The sequence below is a fragment of the Physella acuta genome, unplaced genomic scaffold, assembly GCF_028476545.2.
Source record: "Physella acuta isolate Inbredline_101_S28 unplaced genomic scaffold, ASM2847654v3 ptg000891l, whole genome shotgun sequence".
In the NCBI taxonomy this organism is placed as follows: domain Eukaryota; kingdom Metazoa; phylum Mollusca; class Gastropoda; family Physidae; genus Physella; species Physella acuta.
The window spans coordinates 34,921-51,686 of NW_026732408.1; the positions used below are offsets into that span (position 1 = coordinate 34,921).

The 16,766-nt window shown below is 33.9% G+C and overlaps 1 protein-coding gene across 6 annotated transcripts in view; it reads left to right on the forward strand.

Moving 5' to 3' along the window:
* Window positions 1-16,766, forward strand: part of LOC131952835 (eukaryotic translation initiation factor 4E transporter) — a 37,735-nt gene that overhangs the window by 3,483 nt on the left and 17,486 nt on the right. For 2 of the 6 annotated variants that reach the window (XM_059315718.1, XM_059315720.1), the window contains exons 2-16: window positions 34-165; window positions 2,436-2,509; window positions 2,637-2,779; window positions 2,866-3,055; window positions 6,537-6,852; window positions 6,938-6,983; window positions 7,141-7,341; window positions 7,600-7,799; window positions 9,091-9,196; window positions 9,274-9,621; window positions 11,659-11,784; window positions 12,142-12,332; window positions 13,472-13,537; window positions 14,404-14,647; window positions 15,967-16,215. In XM_059315718.1, the coding sequence (XP_059171701.1) occupies window positions 82-165; window positions 2,436-2,509; window positions 2,637-2,779; window positions 2,866-3,055; window positions 6,537-6,852; window positions 6,938-6,983; window positions 7,141-7,341; window positions 7,600-7,799; window positions 9,091-9,196; window positions 9,274-9,621; window positions 11,659-11,784; window positions 12,142-12,332; window positions 13,472-13,537; window positions 14,404-14,647; window positions 15,967-16,215 (2,584 nt within the window). In that variant the 5' untranslated portion in view covers window positions 34-81. The remainder of the gene's footprint in view (window positions 1-33; window positions 166-2,435; window positions 2,510-2,636; window positions 2,780-2,865; window positions 3,056-6,536; window positions 6,853-6,937; window positions 6,984-7,140; window positions 7,342-7,599; window positions 7,800-9,090; window positions 9,197-9,273; window positions 9,622-11,658; window positions 11,785-12,141; window positions 12,333-13,471; window positions 13,538-14,403; window positions 14,648-15,966; window positions 16,216-16,766) is intronic. The other 4 variants (XM_059315721.1, XM_059315723.1, XM_059315719.1 and 1 more) reach the window with 3 other exon arrangements.

Consider the following 16,766-nt stretch of genomic DNA (forward strand, 5'->3'; position numbering starts at 1 on the left):
TTAATAATCAGTTTTGTTCATGACTTTTATAAGACAGGCCAAGGTCTTCAATTCTGTATCAACAGATCTATTCTTGTGGAGATGTCTGAAAAGACAGATGTTGATCAAGAGCATGAAGATAATGTTGCGTTACCAGGTGAATTACCTGAACATCAATACTCCAAGGTTTGTTAAAGTTTTAAGCATTTAAGAAACATATTTTTTTTTACAGCAATTGACATTCTCTATCTTCGCCATTCGTAATTGTCTTAACCAAAAAATCTGTGATTTTGTTGATATTGAGCTATGATTTTGGAAGCTTCATGGGCCATTTTTTTTTAAAATGGTGTAAATTTTGTAACGTTTAACAATAAAACAAGTCTACACAATATGCTTTAGTGACACTTCTATATGATAAATATTGTTTATAATGTGGATTTTTTGGAACACACTGCATTAGATGTGAATTTATTTTTCAAATAAATGTTATGTAATTGTGTGGTGCTTTTAATTTTTAGTTAATTTCTTCATAGTTAAGAAACTAAATTTATATACATTTCAATATTTGTTACTTTGAAAATTGTGACAAAGTGTGACCTAGCAAGAGTGTTGGAAATTGGATCTGTTTCCTGCCATGGCAGTTACAGAAGAAAGCCTTTTTTCTTTTGTGATTTGGAATCATCCAATTTGAATAGTATGGAAGATGAAATATGACAATGAGTGTACTAATATAACTAGTTTGTACTTGAGCAATTTTCAGTTGCGCCTTTTCCATGCTTATATTTTTCTGGGAACCACTTTGCAGAATAGGTTAGATTATGAAATAGTTTTTGAGAAATGAACAAGATAAAAAATCAAGCATTTCTCTAATTAAGCCATTAAATAGCTGCTTGAAACTTAGGTTTCTGACAGACTTGCCTTCCTCTTGCTAGATCTAGTAATCTGTGCAATTTTGTAATTCACTCATTTTATTAGTAGATTTTTTTGACAAAACAAACATTCAGAGGTTAAAGAAACAGATGAACTATTATACTACATCTGCAATATGGAATGTTAAAGGTTTTTTGTAAACTATATACTAATTTCCAAAAATTGAGAATGGCACATCATCTTGAAGCCTGATTTATTTAATAAAAAAGTGTTAAGTGCAATTTATTTCAACCCAAACTTGGTGACATGAAAATAGAGACAAGTGCTTCTGTTTGCATTAAACAAGGACATATAAATTTGAATTCAAGTCACACTGTAAAAAACAGTTCGTTCATCATTTTTCCTTTGTGGCCCCTGGGGAGTAAAGGGCTGCAGTTACACCTCTCCGCATGTTTTGGACTGCTCCCTTTATCTGTGCCTACATGAGCCAAGTGGCCTTTGCCTCTTCCTCTACCATTCTTCTCCATGATCTCTTTGGCCGACCCACTTTACTTTTTCCTTGATGATTCCAGTCCATAGCACTTTTTTGCAATATTATCATCTTCCCTTCTTAGGTTATGTCCAATCCATCCCCATTTATGAGCCTTGATATCCTTATCTCTTGGCTGTTTTGCATTTTGACCCAGGTCTTTATTTGATATTTTGTCTGGCCATCTTATTTGAGGATCTGTCGTAAGCATTTATTTGTAAACGACTGTAGCCTACCTGTATTTGCCTTTGTAACCATCTGATCCATAGAGCAATACTGCCTTGACATTTGTATTGAAGATTACCTTGCTCTGAAGTGACAGGGCTGTGCACTTCCATATTGGGTGCAATGAGTTGAAGGCACATCTAGCCTTGTTAACTGAAATTAATAGTTTTTAACAGTTTATGCCAAAGTGCAGTATAAGTTTCTATTAACCATTGCATATTGCATGTTAGTTTTATCAGTGAGTCTACCAGTAAAATAACTGATTTACAGTAGTTTACTTAATTTTCAAAGATCTCTAGTCTAGTTGAAACGCTGATTTTCCATATCAACTGAACTATATTAACCATCTGCTGTTGATTACAGAATGTTAACTTTCACTTTTGCCATCAGTAATCACACAATATCTATCCCCTGCTTTAAATAATTTATCAATGAAAATTTATTTTAACACTAGCTTCCTAATTAAATCTTAAATCCTATTATATAATTTTAATACTTTAATAAAATTAACAGGTATTGTTAAGATTAACATGTATTTTTAAGATTAACATGTATTGTACACAATTTTAGAATTAATCAAGTGCCAACAGAACAATACAACAGTATTTATTTATACTTAGTTTTTCTGCAAGTATTATGATTCTAGTAACAACCGAGAGCAAGTTTTTTCGTTTTAATAAACTTTGCTTCAGATCAATCACATAATAGTCTCTTTATGTATGTTAATAACTTAATAATGTAAAGTAAAAATATAGGCATTTTAAAGTAACAATTTATGTCAAACCATAATTATTTTTTTTTAGTAATTTTAATGACTAAAATCTGATTTTAGGAGGAGCTTTACATTTTATCAAAAAGTCCTGCATCTCTTCATCGACCTAAGTGCCTAGAGAAAGCTTATGATTCGTAAGTATATTAATAATTTGAGCTGTTTTTTTTTTTTATGAAAACCTCTTCATAAAATAAATCCAGTATTTCTTTAGAATAAATTTTTAATCCTTATTACTATTGTGTATTTTTAAAAATTGTTTAGTGAGGATGGAAAATGGGATCCAGATAAATGGTATAAAGCCAAGTTTGGGCAGTCTCGTGAAGCTTCTCCACTTACTTTGGTTGACAGTAAAGATCGTAGAAGAGGCATTGACTTGGAAAGGGATATTAAAAGAAGACCTTCGTGTACGTAAATAAAAATGAAATCAAATACATTATTAAAAACTACGTAATTTGTTGCACCATAACTATTTTTAACTACTCTATTGTAGTGAATGATCCAATAGAAAGACTAAAAGAAGAAAGAGATGGCATTGTCCTTAGTCCTCAGCGACGAAGCTTTGGCACTGGTTGTCATGTACAAACACAAGTGTCATATACGCGTCAAATCAGTATGCCAGAAAGAGACAGAGATGACACCAAAATAGAACGTGAAAGAGAACGTGAAAGAGACCGAGAAAGGTAGTATAAAGTCCCTTTAGGTAACTACAATTTGTGGCACTTGTACAATACAATCTATATTTAGCCCGTCACTTGACCTCTTTTTTTCACCATCATAGTGGTAATGATGGCATCCAAAAATGACTATACCATGAATTCCAGTTTTTAACTATGTTTCATGGTCATTTCAGAAATATTTGCTTTTTTTTAACTAGAGTTTTTTTGCGTGCAGATTCAGTGTAGTGACAAAATTTCACATCGAAGTATTATATCTAATTTGTATTTTTTTATCAACTTTTCATTGATTTCTGGCTCCAGGAAGTGGTACTTCCATAGCCAGAAGTAGTACCTACTGTACTTCCATAGCCAGAAGTGGTACCTACTGTACTTCCATAGCCAGAAGTGGTACTTACTGTACTTCCATAGCCAGAAGTGGTACTTACTGTACTTCCATAGCCAGAAGTGGTACTTACTGTACTTCCATAGCCAGAAATGGTACTTACTGTACTTCCATAGCCAGAAATGGTACTTACTGTACTTCCATAGCCAGAAATGATACTTAGTGTACTTCCATAGCCAGAAGTGGTACTTACTGTACTTCCATAGCCAGAAGTGGTACTTTCTGTACTTCCATAGCCAGAAGTGGTACTTTCTGTACTTCCATAGCCAGAAGTAGTACCTACTGTACTTCCATAGCCAGAAGTAGTACCTACTGTACTTCCATAGCCAGAAGTGGTACTTACTGTACTTCCATAGCCAGAAGTGGTACTTTCTGTACTTCCATAGCCAGAAGTGGTACTTACTGTACTTCCATAGTCAGAAGTGGTACTTACTGTACTTCCATAGCCAGAAGTGGTACTTACTGTACTTATATAGCCAGAAGTGGTACTTACTGTACTTCCATAGCCAGAAATGGTACTTACTGTACTTCCATAGCCAGAAGTGGTACTTACTGTACTTCCATAGCCAGAAGTGGTACTTACTGTACTTCCATAGCCAGAAGTGGTACTTTCTGTACTTCCATAGCCAGAGTGTTACTTACTGTACTTCCATAGCCAGAAGTGGTACTTACTGTACTTCCATAGCCAGAAGAGGTACTTACTGTACTTCCATAGCCAGAAGTGGTACTTACTGTACTTCCATAGCCAGAAGTGGTACTTACTGTACTTCCATAGCCAGAAATGGTACCTACTGTACTTCCATAGCCAGAAGTGGTACTTACTGTACTTCCATAGCCAGAAGTGGTACTTACTGTACTTCCATAGCCAGAAGTGATACTTACTGTACTTCCATAGCCAGAAGTGGTACTTACTGTACTTCCATAGCCAGAAATGGTACCTACTGTACTTCCATAGCCAGAAGTGGTACTTACTGTACTTCCATAGCCAGAAGTGGTTCTTATGTGGTTCTTACTGTACTTCCATAGCCAGAAGTGGTTCTTACTGTACTTCCATAGCCAGAAGTGGTACTTACTGTACTTCCATAGCCAGAAGTGGTACTTACTGTACTTCCATAGCCAGAAGTGGTACTTACTGTACTTCCATAGCCAGAAATGGTACCTACTGTACTTCCATAGCCAGAAGTGGTACTTACTGTACTTCCATAGCCAGAAGTGGTTCTTATGTGGTTCTTACTGTACTTCCATAGCCAGAGTGGTTCTTACTGTACTTCCATAGCCAGAGTGGTACTTCCTGTACTTCCATAGCTGGACCAGAAGTGGTTCTTACTGTACTTCTATAGCCAGAAGTGGTACTTACTGTACATCCATAGCTGGACCAGAAGTGGTATTTACTTTACTTCCATAGCCAGAAGTGGTACTTACTGTACTTCCATAGCCAGAAGTGGTACTTACTGTACTTCCATAGCTGGACCATAAATGTACTTCCATAGCTGGACCGGAGGTGGTTCTTACTGTACTTGCGGTTTCTTAAAAGCCTATAACTTGAGTACCTTTTAAACTAAGTGGACAAGATTTTGAATTTAAGTATATTGTAGGCGAAGGCTTCTCTCAACTTTAATGGTACTTAACTATTTCTCTGGGAACACTATAACATGAGTATGTTTCAGTTAGATAGACACATTTTTATTTACAAGAATAAGATCTTATACTTGGATTACTTTCTAATTTTGAGTGACCTTTGGTATCCGAAAGTGAGACTTAACTCTATACATAAGTATAAGCTTTTATTCTCTTGATTCTAATTTTTAGTGATTTCCTGTGACCTGAAACTTGCAGCATTTCTATTTTCTCAAAAAATTACTTTTACCTGGCTGATTTGTTTCAAAACTTTTCACTTAGGTCTAGACTCTTTGATAATGCACAGTGACATGGAATGTGATTTAATTAGATGTTAAATTGTTTTAAAAATTACTCAATGTTCTTGTATAAATTACTTTTTTGCATTCAGTTTGTGTGCAATTATTTAAAATTAAAAAACATTTCTATAACCTCTATAACCTAATTGATCTTAAGTGCCATCCCCTTGCTGCTTGTGTATAAAAAATTATGAGAAAGGTTAGAAGAGATCACTCTATTAAAAAATTAAAATTACCAAAAATATTAAAAGTATTTAAAACATCAATCTTTAGTATACTCTGACAAACAACAGAATGAAGTATTTAGAATCATTTTTAAAATTTTTAATGGAACATGCGAGGCTTTTTTTGATGGGTCAGTTTTTTATGAGCCTACTGATTTCTGAACTACTTAGAACTTAGTTTAACCACGTCTTGTTAGGTGAAAAACATAATTGGCTACCACAGTTTATCAGGGCCCTATTGTATTGATATGTATATTTCAATATTTTCACCTTAAAAACTAAGGGAATAGGAAATACGATATGCCTTTCCCCCATCTTAACTTTTCTCTCTGCCACCCCCCTCCCTCTTTTAAAAAAAAGCCCTGTAGTATTCATTTAAGAATGCATTCCTTATTCCCTTGACCATCACAGATAATTGTATTAGAATTAAATTTATTCCAGTATTGTATATATTTCAAATAAATTATAGCTAGATACCTGGACCAATGATGCTTATGCTCTTCAAGATAAGATTGTTTATTCTATATAAACATTTCAAAATCCTTTTTTTACCTGATAGTACCATTCACTTTTCAAAGTTGTTTCAAATGTTAAACGTTTCAAGTTTTAAATACCTTTTCAATCAAGTTATGAATTTTAATTAAATTTAATTTTTATCTGGGATTACACCAATAGATCAGTTTTTAAGCTGTGTAAATTTTTTGTTTTATTGTTACCAATTATTTTAAAAACCATTTTGTTTTGTTTTTCAGTTAAAAATATTTCTAAAGTTCTCAATGGTGATCTAAAGACATACTAATTAGTGTTGATGAATTAGTTCACTGTTGCTTTTAATTATATAAGTTTTCCTTTTGTAGTACCTTCTAAGTTTTTAGCTGCTTGTCAAGCACTAACATCATAAAGTCTGAGGTAAAGCTCTAAAAATGTTGAAAATAAAGAATAATATTTCTCTTATTTCATAGAATTTACACTTGTATTTATTATAATAGGGACAGACCAGTAAGAAGAATAGGAAGTGGTCGCATTCAGATAGATAGAGAAAACACTAGAGATTTCTCTGGTCTTCGAGATAGATTTGATGACAGGGAAGTCAGAGAGAGAGATACTAGAGATAGAGACTTTGTGTGGAACCGGGACAGAGATCGTGATAGAGAATGGGACAGAGACACAAGAGAAAGAGATCGAGACAATGATTGGGACCGAGAAAAAGAAAGGAGATTTGATCGTTCAGATCGGTTTCGCAGAATAGGCGATAGAGATTTCCCAGAGAGAGAGCGGGTTAGTATTTATATTCTGTGCTCATTGCAATAATACTGCCTTTGTTGAGATCTGTATTTATAATAGTATCATTGTTTAATTTTAGAGAGACAGAGATTTTAGAGACAGAGACCGAGGTTTTGAGCGTACAAGTGAGTATTATTAAAACTTAACACATCCAATATAGTAAAAATTGTCTTAATTTTATTTGAACCATTCATGTTACCAAATGTTTCAATCTGTTCTTCTAATTGAATCGTATATAGTTCTACAGTTTTGTCACAGTCTAATGAGTAACTATTATTATAGCTCGTAGAAGAAATTATAAAGATGAAGAAAAAGAGCCAGAATGGTTTACTGGTGGTCCTACTAGTCAAACTGATACAATAGAACTGAGAGGTTTTGAACGAGAAGGTGAACAGGACCATGAAGAAGCAAATTCTCAAAAATCTGAGACCATTTCTAAGATCAATAATGTAAAGCGAAAAACAGAAGATAAATTAATTAAAGGTAAATTTTTGTTCTTGTCTGCTTGCCTTGCTCCAAGTAATACGAATATAAGCAATTTTAATCTTTGTACAACTGTATTTAGTGCAAGATGCAAGGATTTTTTTTAAACTGGTTATTTTATAAAGAATGAGTACATTCAACATAAACTTTGTTCCTTCTTCATGTATTCACCACCCCCATTCTTTTCATATTTTCTAAATAGTAATAATAAAGAGTAAGTAGCCCTGATTGAATTCTGATGCGTACTTCATTTTACAGATTCATCTGAAGAATGTGTTGAAAAAGGGAAAGTGTCACAATGTAATTCCCCTAAAGAGGTTCATTCAGTGCATCACTCAAACAACCACGAGAAATCTGCCGAAGGAATACATTCAAATATACAGCAGGAAATGTCTCGGTCCTCTCCAAATAGTCACAAGTTTGACATTGAACAAATACTTCAAGCTGATTTACCACTGGTAATGTTGTATTTCTGTCAAAACATACTACTTAGCCTCATCTATATTTTTATGATCAATAGGAATATTTTTAAAATGTAATAACTTCCCATACTTAAGAAAAGGATACAAATCTTATAGTTAGAATTACTTTAAAAAATGTTTGTTTTAGGATCATTTTAAGCAGGGCTGCCTACTTGTACAAATCTACCTAAATGCTTAATGTAAAAAGCGACTTCTGTTAAAATATCAGATGTAAATTAATTTTCTTTTTCTGTATTTCTTCTTCATGGGTCTCCCATAGTACTTTCTCCCTTCCCATCCTATATTATGGTGGGTGGAAGCTATTATGCCTATAGTAGATCGTTTGACCTGAAAATCTAGATGTTGGATTCCAGGCTTGAGCCTGTAGGGTGTCACAAAATCTACACAGCTCAGATGGGTACCTGACTCTAGTTAGGGACATTAAATGCAGCTCTGCATAGTGCTGACCACACTATCCATTCATATGACTAGGTCACTGAAACAGGTGAACTCTACCTCACCTGCCCCTGTACGGTTTAAAATGGTACTTTACCTTTTTATGGAATATAAATTAAATTATGTTAATTGAAAAACTGCACATGGACAGTAACTTGATTAAACCTAGATCTAGTATTTCATGAAAAATAGGTTCAGTTTCAGAATTTAAAAAAAGTTATTTTAATGAATTACCAAGAGGTCTAAAAAAAAGTATTGCATCCTGAGAATTTGGTGCTGTTTAATTTTGTTTATGTAGCTTACTAAAAATCTACATAAAAATCTCAATTGGTCTATTTCTTTTTAAAAGATCATCATAGCACTAACAGGCTGATTTCTTCATTATGATAATAAATTTTTGTAACATCTAACTTGGCTTAGTTACATCGTACATATTCAAAACAATATTCTATAAAAAGTGAGGACATTTACAAAAATGCTTTTGTTAGGGGGTCATCTATTTATGACGTCCACAAAAATTTGGAGTTTTAGGCCACCCTCCCTGGACGTCATAAATGGTTTACCCCTTACTAAAAACACTTGTTTGACAAGGTAATTCTGTTAAGATTAGTGCTAACTTCACTAGGTTAGTTTTCATTGTAGTTTTATTCATTAGGTTTATGCATTTTTGGTCCAAGAAATTTAGTTTTTTTGTCTTTTTTTTTACAATAATTGTTCAGTGTTAAGCTAAAGATTACACAAGCTCAGCTGTTGTAATTTTATAAAATAAAATGCATTTTAATATGTGTATGGATGTGTTCTGCTTATAAAATCAACTTTTTTAAAAATACAGGGCGAAGAGACTATTCCTCATGGTAGCAGATTTTCACGTTTTTTTACTGGTCCAAATATTATGGGTAGTGATGCATCTTCAATGGAAGACATGCTAGTTCCACGAGGTAGTAAAAAACAACTTTTTTCTGTCTAACTAGTGTATATGATAGATCATTTTTTCACACATTTTAATTTGTTATAGATCTTCTTGAGGACAACCATTCAAGTCCTAGTGTGCCATCACCTACTTCTATGATTGGTCCAATGGGTGCGATGCATGGTTTTCTAGGACACACACATCACGGTATGCATCATTTCCACGACCAGCTGGCAGGGCACGACAAGGAGCATTTAATTTTATCTCATCTGATGACAGTACCAAATTCAGCAGGGGACAACAATGCTGCTGTTGACAAATCATCAGCTCTCCCTCCATCTGTGACAGCCTTATTTAACAGCGCTGCCATGGGAGGCTCCAATGCCTGTAAGTGGAAGCCCCATCTAGATTGTAGTGTGGAAACTCTCGAATCTAGCTACTTCAGCAACTCAGGTAGAGTGTATGTGTGCACTGACACCTTGTTTTCCATGGTGCTAACAGTGCAGATGAATCTGGCACTAACCTCTTGTACAATGTTTTGCATGTTTAGTACTGGCCAGTAACACTTTCTGGTTATATTTTGGTTAACCTTTACCATAGTAATAACCTTTTAAAAAGACTTGTGCTAGCTTTACCCTAACGCTTTATTTTGTTACTCCCTTTTCATTTTTCCTAACACTTTTGTCATTCTGTTACTTTTTTGTGTTCTTCATTTTTTCACAATTGTTTCTTTAACAATAGCAATAGAAGATCAAAAACAGCTATCTCCTGAACAGAAGTACTAAATAGTCATTAGTCTTTCCACAAACAGTTACCCAATGCTCCCCAACATGAGGGCTTGGTTTTTTTTAACCTACTACCCATATTTAGACAATAAGTATAGTATTTAAGTTTTTCTAATCTCTTCTGTTGTACTTGGTAACCTATGCCATTTAGCTGCTCACACTAGTATCTGGTGATCCAGGCTATACTCATCATTGCTCTCTTTAAAAATCTTAATGAACTGTTCTTTAGTAAACTTTATTAAGTCTGGTTTGGTTAATAAAAAAAAATATGCACCAAAAAAACTTATCATACACAAAAATACATTTTTACCAAGTTTTTTTACCCAAAAATGCTAATTTTAGGTTTACATTTACAGCTTTCCAAAATGCTAACAGGTTTTTCTGAAAATTAGTAAAAAAGCTAGCCAACATTTTTTGTTGCTGCAACTAAAAGAATAACATCTATCAAATAACCATTTAATTCTCAGTTTCTTAAAAATTCAATTTGTATTTGAATACAAAGGTTTTTATTTCCCATTATTGTTATATTAAAAAGCTTAATATAAAATATTAATTTTTTAATGTTAAGAAAAATTGTTTATAAAAAAAAGATCAACACATTTATAAAACCTCATTAAAAATTTAAAAAATTATATGCTTTATCATAGTTACCAATAGTTAACAATGTATATAAGCTATTTTGGTAATTTCCCCCCCCCCCCCCCCCTTTCTCCTCTCCCCCCCCCCCCTGATTTAGTTTTTCACTGGGATGTTTAGTCGTGCATTAACAGGGGAGTGGGGGAAGAGTTTGGTAGGGTTGTTGTGTTGAACCTGTTAGCCATACGAAAGTAGTTTTTGTGCACATGATACAAAGCAGTTTTTTAATGACTAAATAAATCCAGGGTATATGGAGTATAAAAATGATACCATCAATTGTATCTGATAATGAACTATTACTATACATTTTTTTTTGTGTAGATGGTAGTAGAATACCAACTAGAAACATCAGTTCTGATAGAAAGAAATGAATGCAAGATAATCTTCTGTAACATCTTTCAGTTAACATTTTCTTTTCCCCTTACCCTTTTAAACAATTGGACATATTTACAAGCAAAAATAACCCAAGTGATGTGGATACTTTTATGTACACAATTAAAATGCTATATTTTAAGAATATAAATTTTGCTCAATGCTTAAAAATTAATGTCCTACCAAAAATTGGCTTCCATTGAATAAAGTTGTGCTTATTGGCACTGCAGGAAGGCATTACACTGCTTTTGCAATTCTGCTTTGATCCATCATTTCTCATTCTTGCCCAAGACACATGGGTCAGATAAAGTAGAGTTCATCTGCTTCAAAGACCTCAGCATATGAAGTGATAGCTTGGTCAGCACAATTCCCAGCTGCCTTTGTTTCCCTAATGTGGGTTAGGTACCCATCAGGGACATTCTACTGACTTAACCCGGGTTTGTACTTGAGACTTCTCAGCTTAGCAGTCTAGCTCTCTACAGCAAGGCCACGACATGCCTCCTGCTTTGATTACTTAATAAAATTAAATCTTTGGTAAACCTTATTATAGCTTAAGTTTTATTTTGGATTGTGAACTATTTAAACAGTTATATGAATTAATAAAGGAGAAATAATCAGTTTGTCTACAAGAAAGTCTAATTTTTCATCATTGAAATGCAATTTATTCCTTTTACCCTTGTTTTTAATGACTTGACAGCAATCTCAAGTAATAACAGCTTTAGTACTCAAGATGCTGAAGCTCAGCTTAAAGCTATGCTGTTTGGAGGATACAAAGACAGTGCATCTTCAAGTGGTACAGCTTCACCTGCTAGCTTACCAGCTAGTAAGTTTTAGTAAAAGATAAGAATAATCTTAGTTAAGTATAACATGCATAAATGGTAAAGTTTCCTACAATTCTGACAGTCTATAAGCAAGTGAAGTAGAATTGATTTGTTTCTGTGACCTCTGCATATGAAGGGACTTAATTATCTTTGCTTTCAGGATCCTTTACTCAATCTATATTTTTACATAGTTTTACATTTTGATTATTACCGCTTATACATTGTTGAATTATCAATAAAGAAACAAATAAAAATTTCAGTATACTGATTGACCAAAAATGAGCAAAGGAGCCAGCAGGAAAGTCAATAAAGATTAGATTAAAAGCTTGTTACTTAATTTTCACCTTTGTTATAAACAGGTGTTCATCGAAAAGTGAAAACAGTTGCTGAACTAGAAGCTGATATGCATCAAAGTTCTCCACAGAAAAGTGAAAGTCCACAATATACAAGTAACATGGAGAATATCAAACAAGGTTCAAGTAGTGATATGACAGCCTTTAATAAACTGCTTATCATGATCAATGCAGCTTCAGAAGCTAATCAAAATGCCGTAAGTTGAATTATCAAAATTACTGAAAGCTGAAGTTTTTTAAAGCTTTTAAGAAATATTATTAGCAAAAATCCGCCATATTATGAAAGCTGTTATGAGGTTTTGCTTTTTACCGGTCACTGGCCATTAACGTTTTGGCTTAAGCGATATTTAACTTGCTGCTATACAGACTTTGTAGAATATAGTTTCATTGATGAACAAAAATGTTGCGGATATTTGACAAGATCATCAGGTCTAGCAAAAATTTCATAACAATGAATAGGGCTAGGCAACAAAAAAGAAACAAAATTGGAAGACATTAGGTATTAGACCGGCTTGACACAGAGAGAGGCACTGTGGAAGTTTGAAGATGGGATGGAATGGAGGAATAGGAATACGTGGAAGAAGTGGTAGATTACATTTTCTGAGAAATTTTAAATCATCTTAAACGAGCCGACCCGCGGCGTATCATATGCCGCTATTTAGTTGTTTGATTTTCTACATTTCAGTAATTCATAATTTGTGAATTCGAGAGTACCAATGCTGCCACTGAAAATATTTGCTTTAAAACACTATCCGTATATCGTTAAGGACGATAACCCACCCTCCTTTCGCCCTACCCTACCTACACACACACACACACACACACCCCCCTCGTGAAAGCAGGCTCCTCTTAGTTACCTCCCCTAAGTTTAAAATTGTTTTAAACTAAATTATCTGCCCCTAATAGCCATCACTAAACCCGGCTCTACAATTGTAAACATTTAGCGTGAACCACAGCTCACCAGACCATGTAGGGGTGGGGGTGGTAGGGATATGCCTAGAGAGGGGGCTGCTAGGCGCGCTTACAGCTTGGTGTTTTCTATGGTCTCCATGAAGAGAATTGTATATATAGATATTTAAGTCGAAACAATAGTGTGTACTTTAAACACATCATGTTTTTATGATCATGTAGGTTTTGATAGCTGAGTAGACGATTTAAAAAATATTTAATTGCCTCTTTGAAACTCCAACCAGTTCAATGCCATTTCCAACCATTATCACACTATAATTATGTATTATCACCTTAAAAAAGCCTAATTTTTGCAATATAGTTTCCTTTCAATCTATTCAAATTTTTCATTTTTGAAAGCTGCATTCTAAACGTACATTTGTTTTAGGCCCCTGAACCATCAATGAACTTTTCTGGTTATGGCATGGTTCCTAGTCACAGTGAATTTAACCATGTAAGTTTAATTATTTATAAAGATTTATTGAAAATGTGCACCATCAAAATGGCCTGACGATATAGTCACAGCCAAGAGGCAGAGCAAAAGGACCCTGTTAATTCAGCTCCAAACAAAAGGGGCTCCCCTGAATTAGGCTTTTAACAAAAAAGCTCCAGTCATCAGGATTCCTGACAAATGAGCTCCTGACATTTAAACCATGATCATAAGACTTTAGTTTAAGAAACAATTAGGCTACTCAAAACTACCCCTGCTAGTAGGAACCATTCGTCAATGCGCTTAAAAGAATTTTGCTAACATAATTAAATGTGTGTACCTCTTGATCAGCCTAGGAAATGGCATCTGTTCAAATTTGAGAGCATGTTATCAATTCAAGAGTTATGCATCTGAACTTAACTGTTCTACAACTTAATTTTTTTTCTGTAACTAGTAGGGTTATTTACAAGCACTTATGGTTGTAGAGAGGATAGGAACTGTGTGTGGTTTGTGAGTTGGGTAAATTACTTCTCTAATAAAAGGTGTTATACATTTTTTTTTGTCTTAAGCCAATAGACTGAATCAATTTTTTTTTTTGAGTCAATATGTCAAGAGCCCATTTGTCTTGAGTTAATTTTGTGGGGTGCCAAATTGTTTTACTTGAGCCCTTTCAACTGGGTTGTTTTGTATGGAGCCATTTGGTCACTAACTTTTTTGACAGTGAACCTGAAATGTATAAATTTTAAAGTACCAATGTTATGGTTAAATACTAATTGCCATTTTTTAAATTTAACATTTTCTTACAGAAAATTGATCTTGTATTATGCATGTGCTTTATAAATATTTGTTTCATTTTAAAATTAAAAGTATTTTCTATTCCCACTCTAAAGGCAATGTTAAGAAACAAAGAAGAGCAAATGCAGCTACTGCAGCGATCCCTACAAAGCGCTCAGGTCCAACAACCTCCTCAGTTTCCTTCTCACCATCACCATCAGCAGGTACCCCCACCCTTGCCACCACAACAGCAATCAACTTCTCAGATCATTGCTCAGCAACAAGCTCATTCAGTTGCTCTTCAACAACTTCAAAAGCAACAGCTCCAAATGCATGCGATGCAACAAGTTAAACATTTGGGTAATATAGTAATAGTGATTTTTTTTTGTTTTTAACTTTTATCCCATGGTCGCCCAACTATGTATAGTATATTTAATTTTAGTAGCGGAAGTTGTTGGTAACGAGATTTGAAGATGCCGGCAAAAGTGGAAAATAAGTTTTATTTATATCGTTTTCTTGTTTGTTCTATCACCAGCTGTTCATAACAACTGACAAATTTAGAAATTATATAGATTTTAGATTTAAATATAGAGTATCAAGATTAAATCTAGGCTAGTCTAGTTCAATAGTTGATTTAGCAGCGAGGGTAATACACCCAAATTGTTACCCAGATGTGGCCTCCCAATTTCTCCTCTAATATTGCTTTAATAGCCTTAACTATAGTACTTACAGGGTCCTACACATATGTAAAAGTTATTTATAGTTAACCTAGTTATAAAAGTTTTAATTAGTTGGTTTTATTCGTCAAATCTGGGACATAGTGCTTTTCATACGGGGGACGTAGCTCATCTTCCAGAAGGAGAAAACAAAAGAATTTGACCTGCATGTATTTAGAAATGGACATGCTTACAGTGATAGTGATAGCAGATAGTGATTGTTTAGTTTAGACCATCCAAACAATTATTAAATTGAGCGAAAAACAGGATGGTGGCGGCGGTAGTGTTTTTATGGTGCACTGCACTTTACTCTAATTAGTGAAATTAAATATAATTAAAATGTCTCTGTCGTTGATTCAGGCTTGATACATAATGTAACAATTGAAAAAAAATAGCTCCAATGACTGCGTTGACATTTTTTTTTTTTAGCATTTAAAAAAATTTCTCTGTGATTAATGACCAATTTTGTGTATAATGCTTTTTATTTTATACTGGTCAGTAGTTTATAATTTGTGAATTCGACACTACACCTAAAGCGAGGGAGTGGGCAGGTCGGCGTGCATACGTGGTATGTCCCGCAAGGTCCCCATGTAGAGAATTACAGATATAGTTTTTTAACATAAGTGATAATTTTTCTACAACAAAAAAAAAAGGCTGTGGTTTAAAAGTCTTTTTGCTTGACCGTAGGGGAAGTAAAATAGTTTTGATGCCCTGGCCAGTAAAAGGTTAATTAAAACTTTAGTGATGATTCAGAAACAAATGGGAAGTCCAGTCTTGTGGCCGTATTAAGAAACAAATATTCATAGAAAGAGAAAAAAGGGAATTTTGTTGGTTTAAAGGTTTTATTATTTTAAGTAACTTTTGCAACATTAAAAGAAGCAAAATAATTTAAAATGTATCTTTAAACTGTAAAGTATAATAGATTTAGACTATTTTTCATGAAAATGTTCATCTGATTTGCAGGAATGCTTCATAAACCACCCAGCACACCTGGCATTCCACAAGCTATGTCAACACCACATAACAATTCAGCTGTAAAGCCTAGGGCACAGAGTGGTGGACCAACATGTTCATCAGATCCAATCTTCAACTTAATCCAGCAGAATCCAACCATTGTAATGAAACCTGCATCACCAGCACCTACCTTAGCAGCACTAATACAGTCACAACAATCAGCAGTACCTCCTACAGCTAGAGTTCCTTCTCCTCTTAGTAAGTTTAATAAAAAAAACAATTTAAAAGGTAGAATTTTTTTTTGAGTTTTAAAACTTACTTTTCACTAGTTGTATGACATGCCATCCTTCCCGCCAATAGCGGAATACTTCCACTTTTTAACAAAAAAAAAAATCATGTCCTGTTCCGCTGTCCCGTGTTTGTCGAAGTTTGATCCGTTTTTTTTTTATTATAAAGAACAGTAAAAAAATTGAATTTTTTAAAAAGCAGGGAAAAGCGATTATCTCCCTTTGGCACACATTTCTGTTTCCTAGTTTACTTACATTATTTACAAGTATTATCTAATAATCTGATACTAGATCTACTAATGGATAATGTGTACTATCTAGCTTCTGAACGTTCTTTTTAGTATTTGCAATTGAATTGTAGATTTAAATTATGCCTTAAATAAACATAAAGGGAGAAAAATACAATAAAATCATGACTAACACGCTAATTTCTAGATCTATCTAGCAAGGCAGGAATAATTAAATCAATAATGTTATGTCAAAGTTATGGTTTTTATTGGAGGGGAGGTGGGTTCTAAGGTT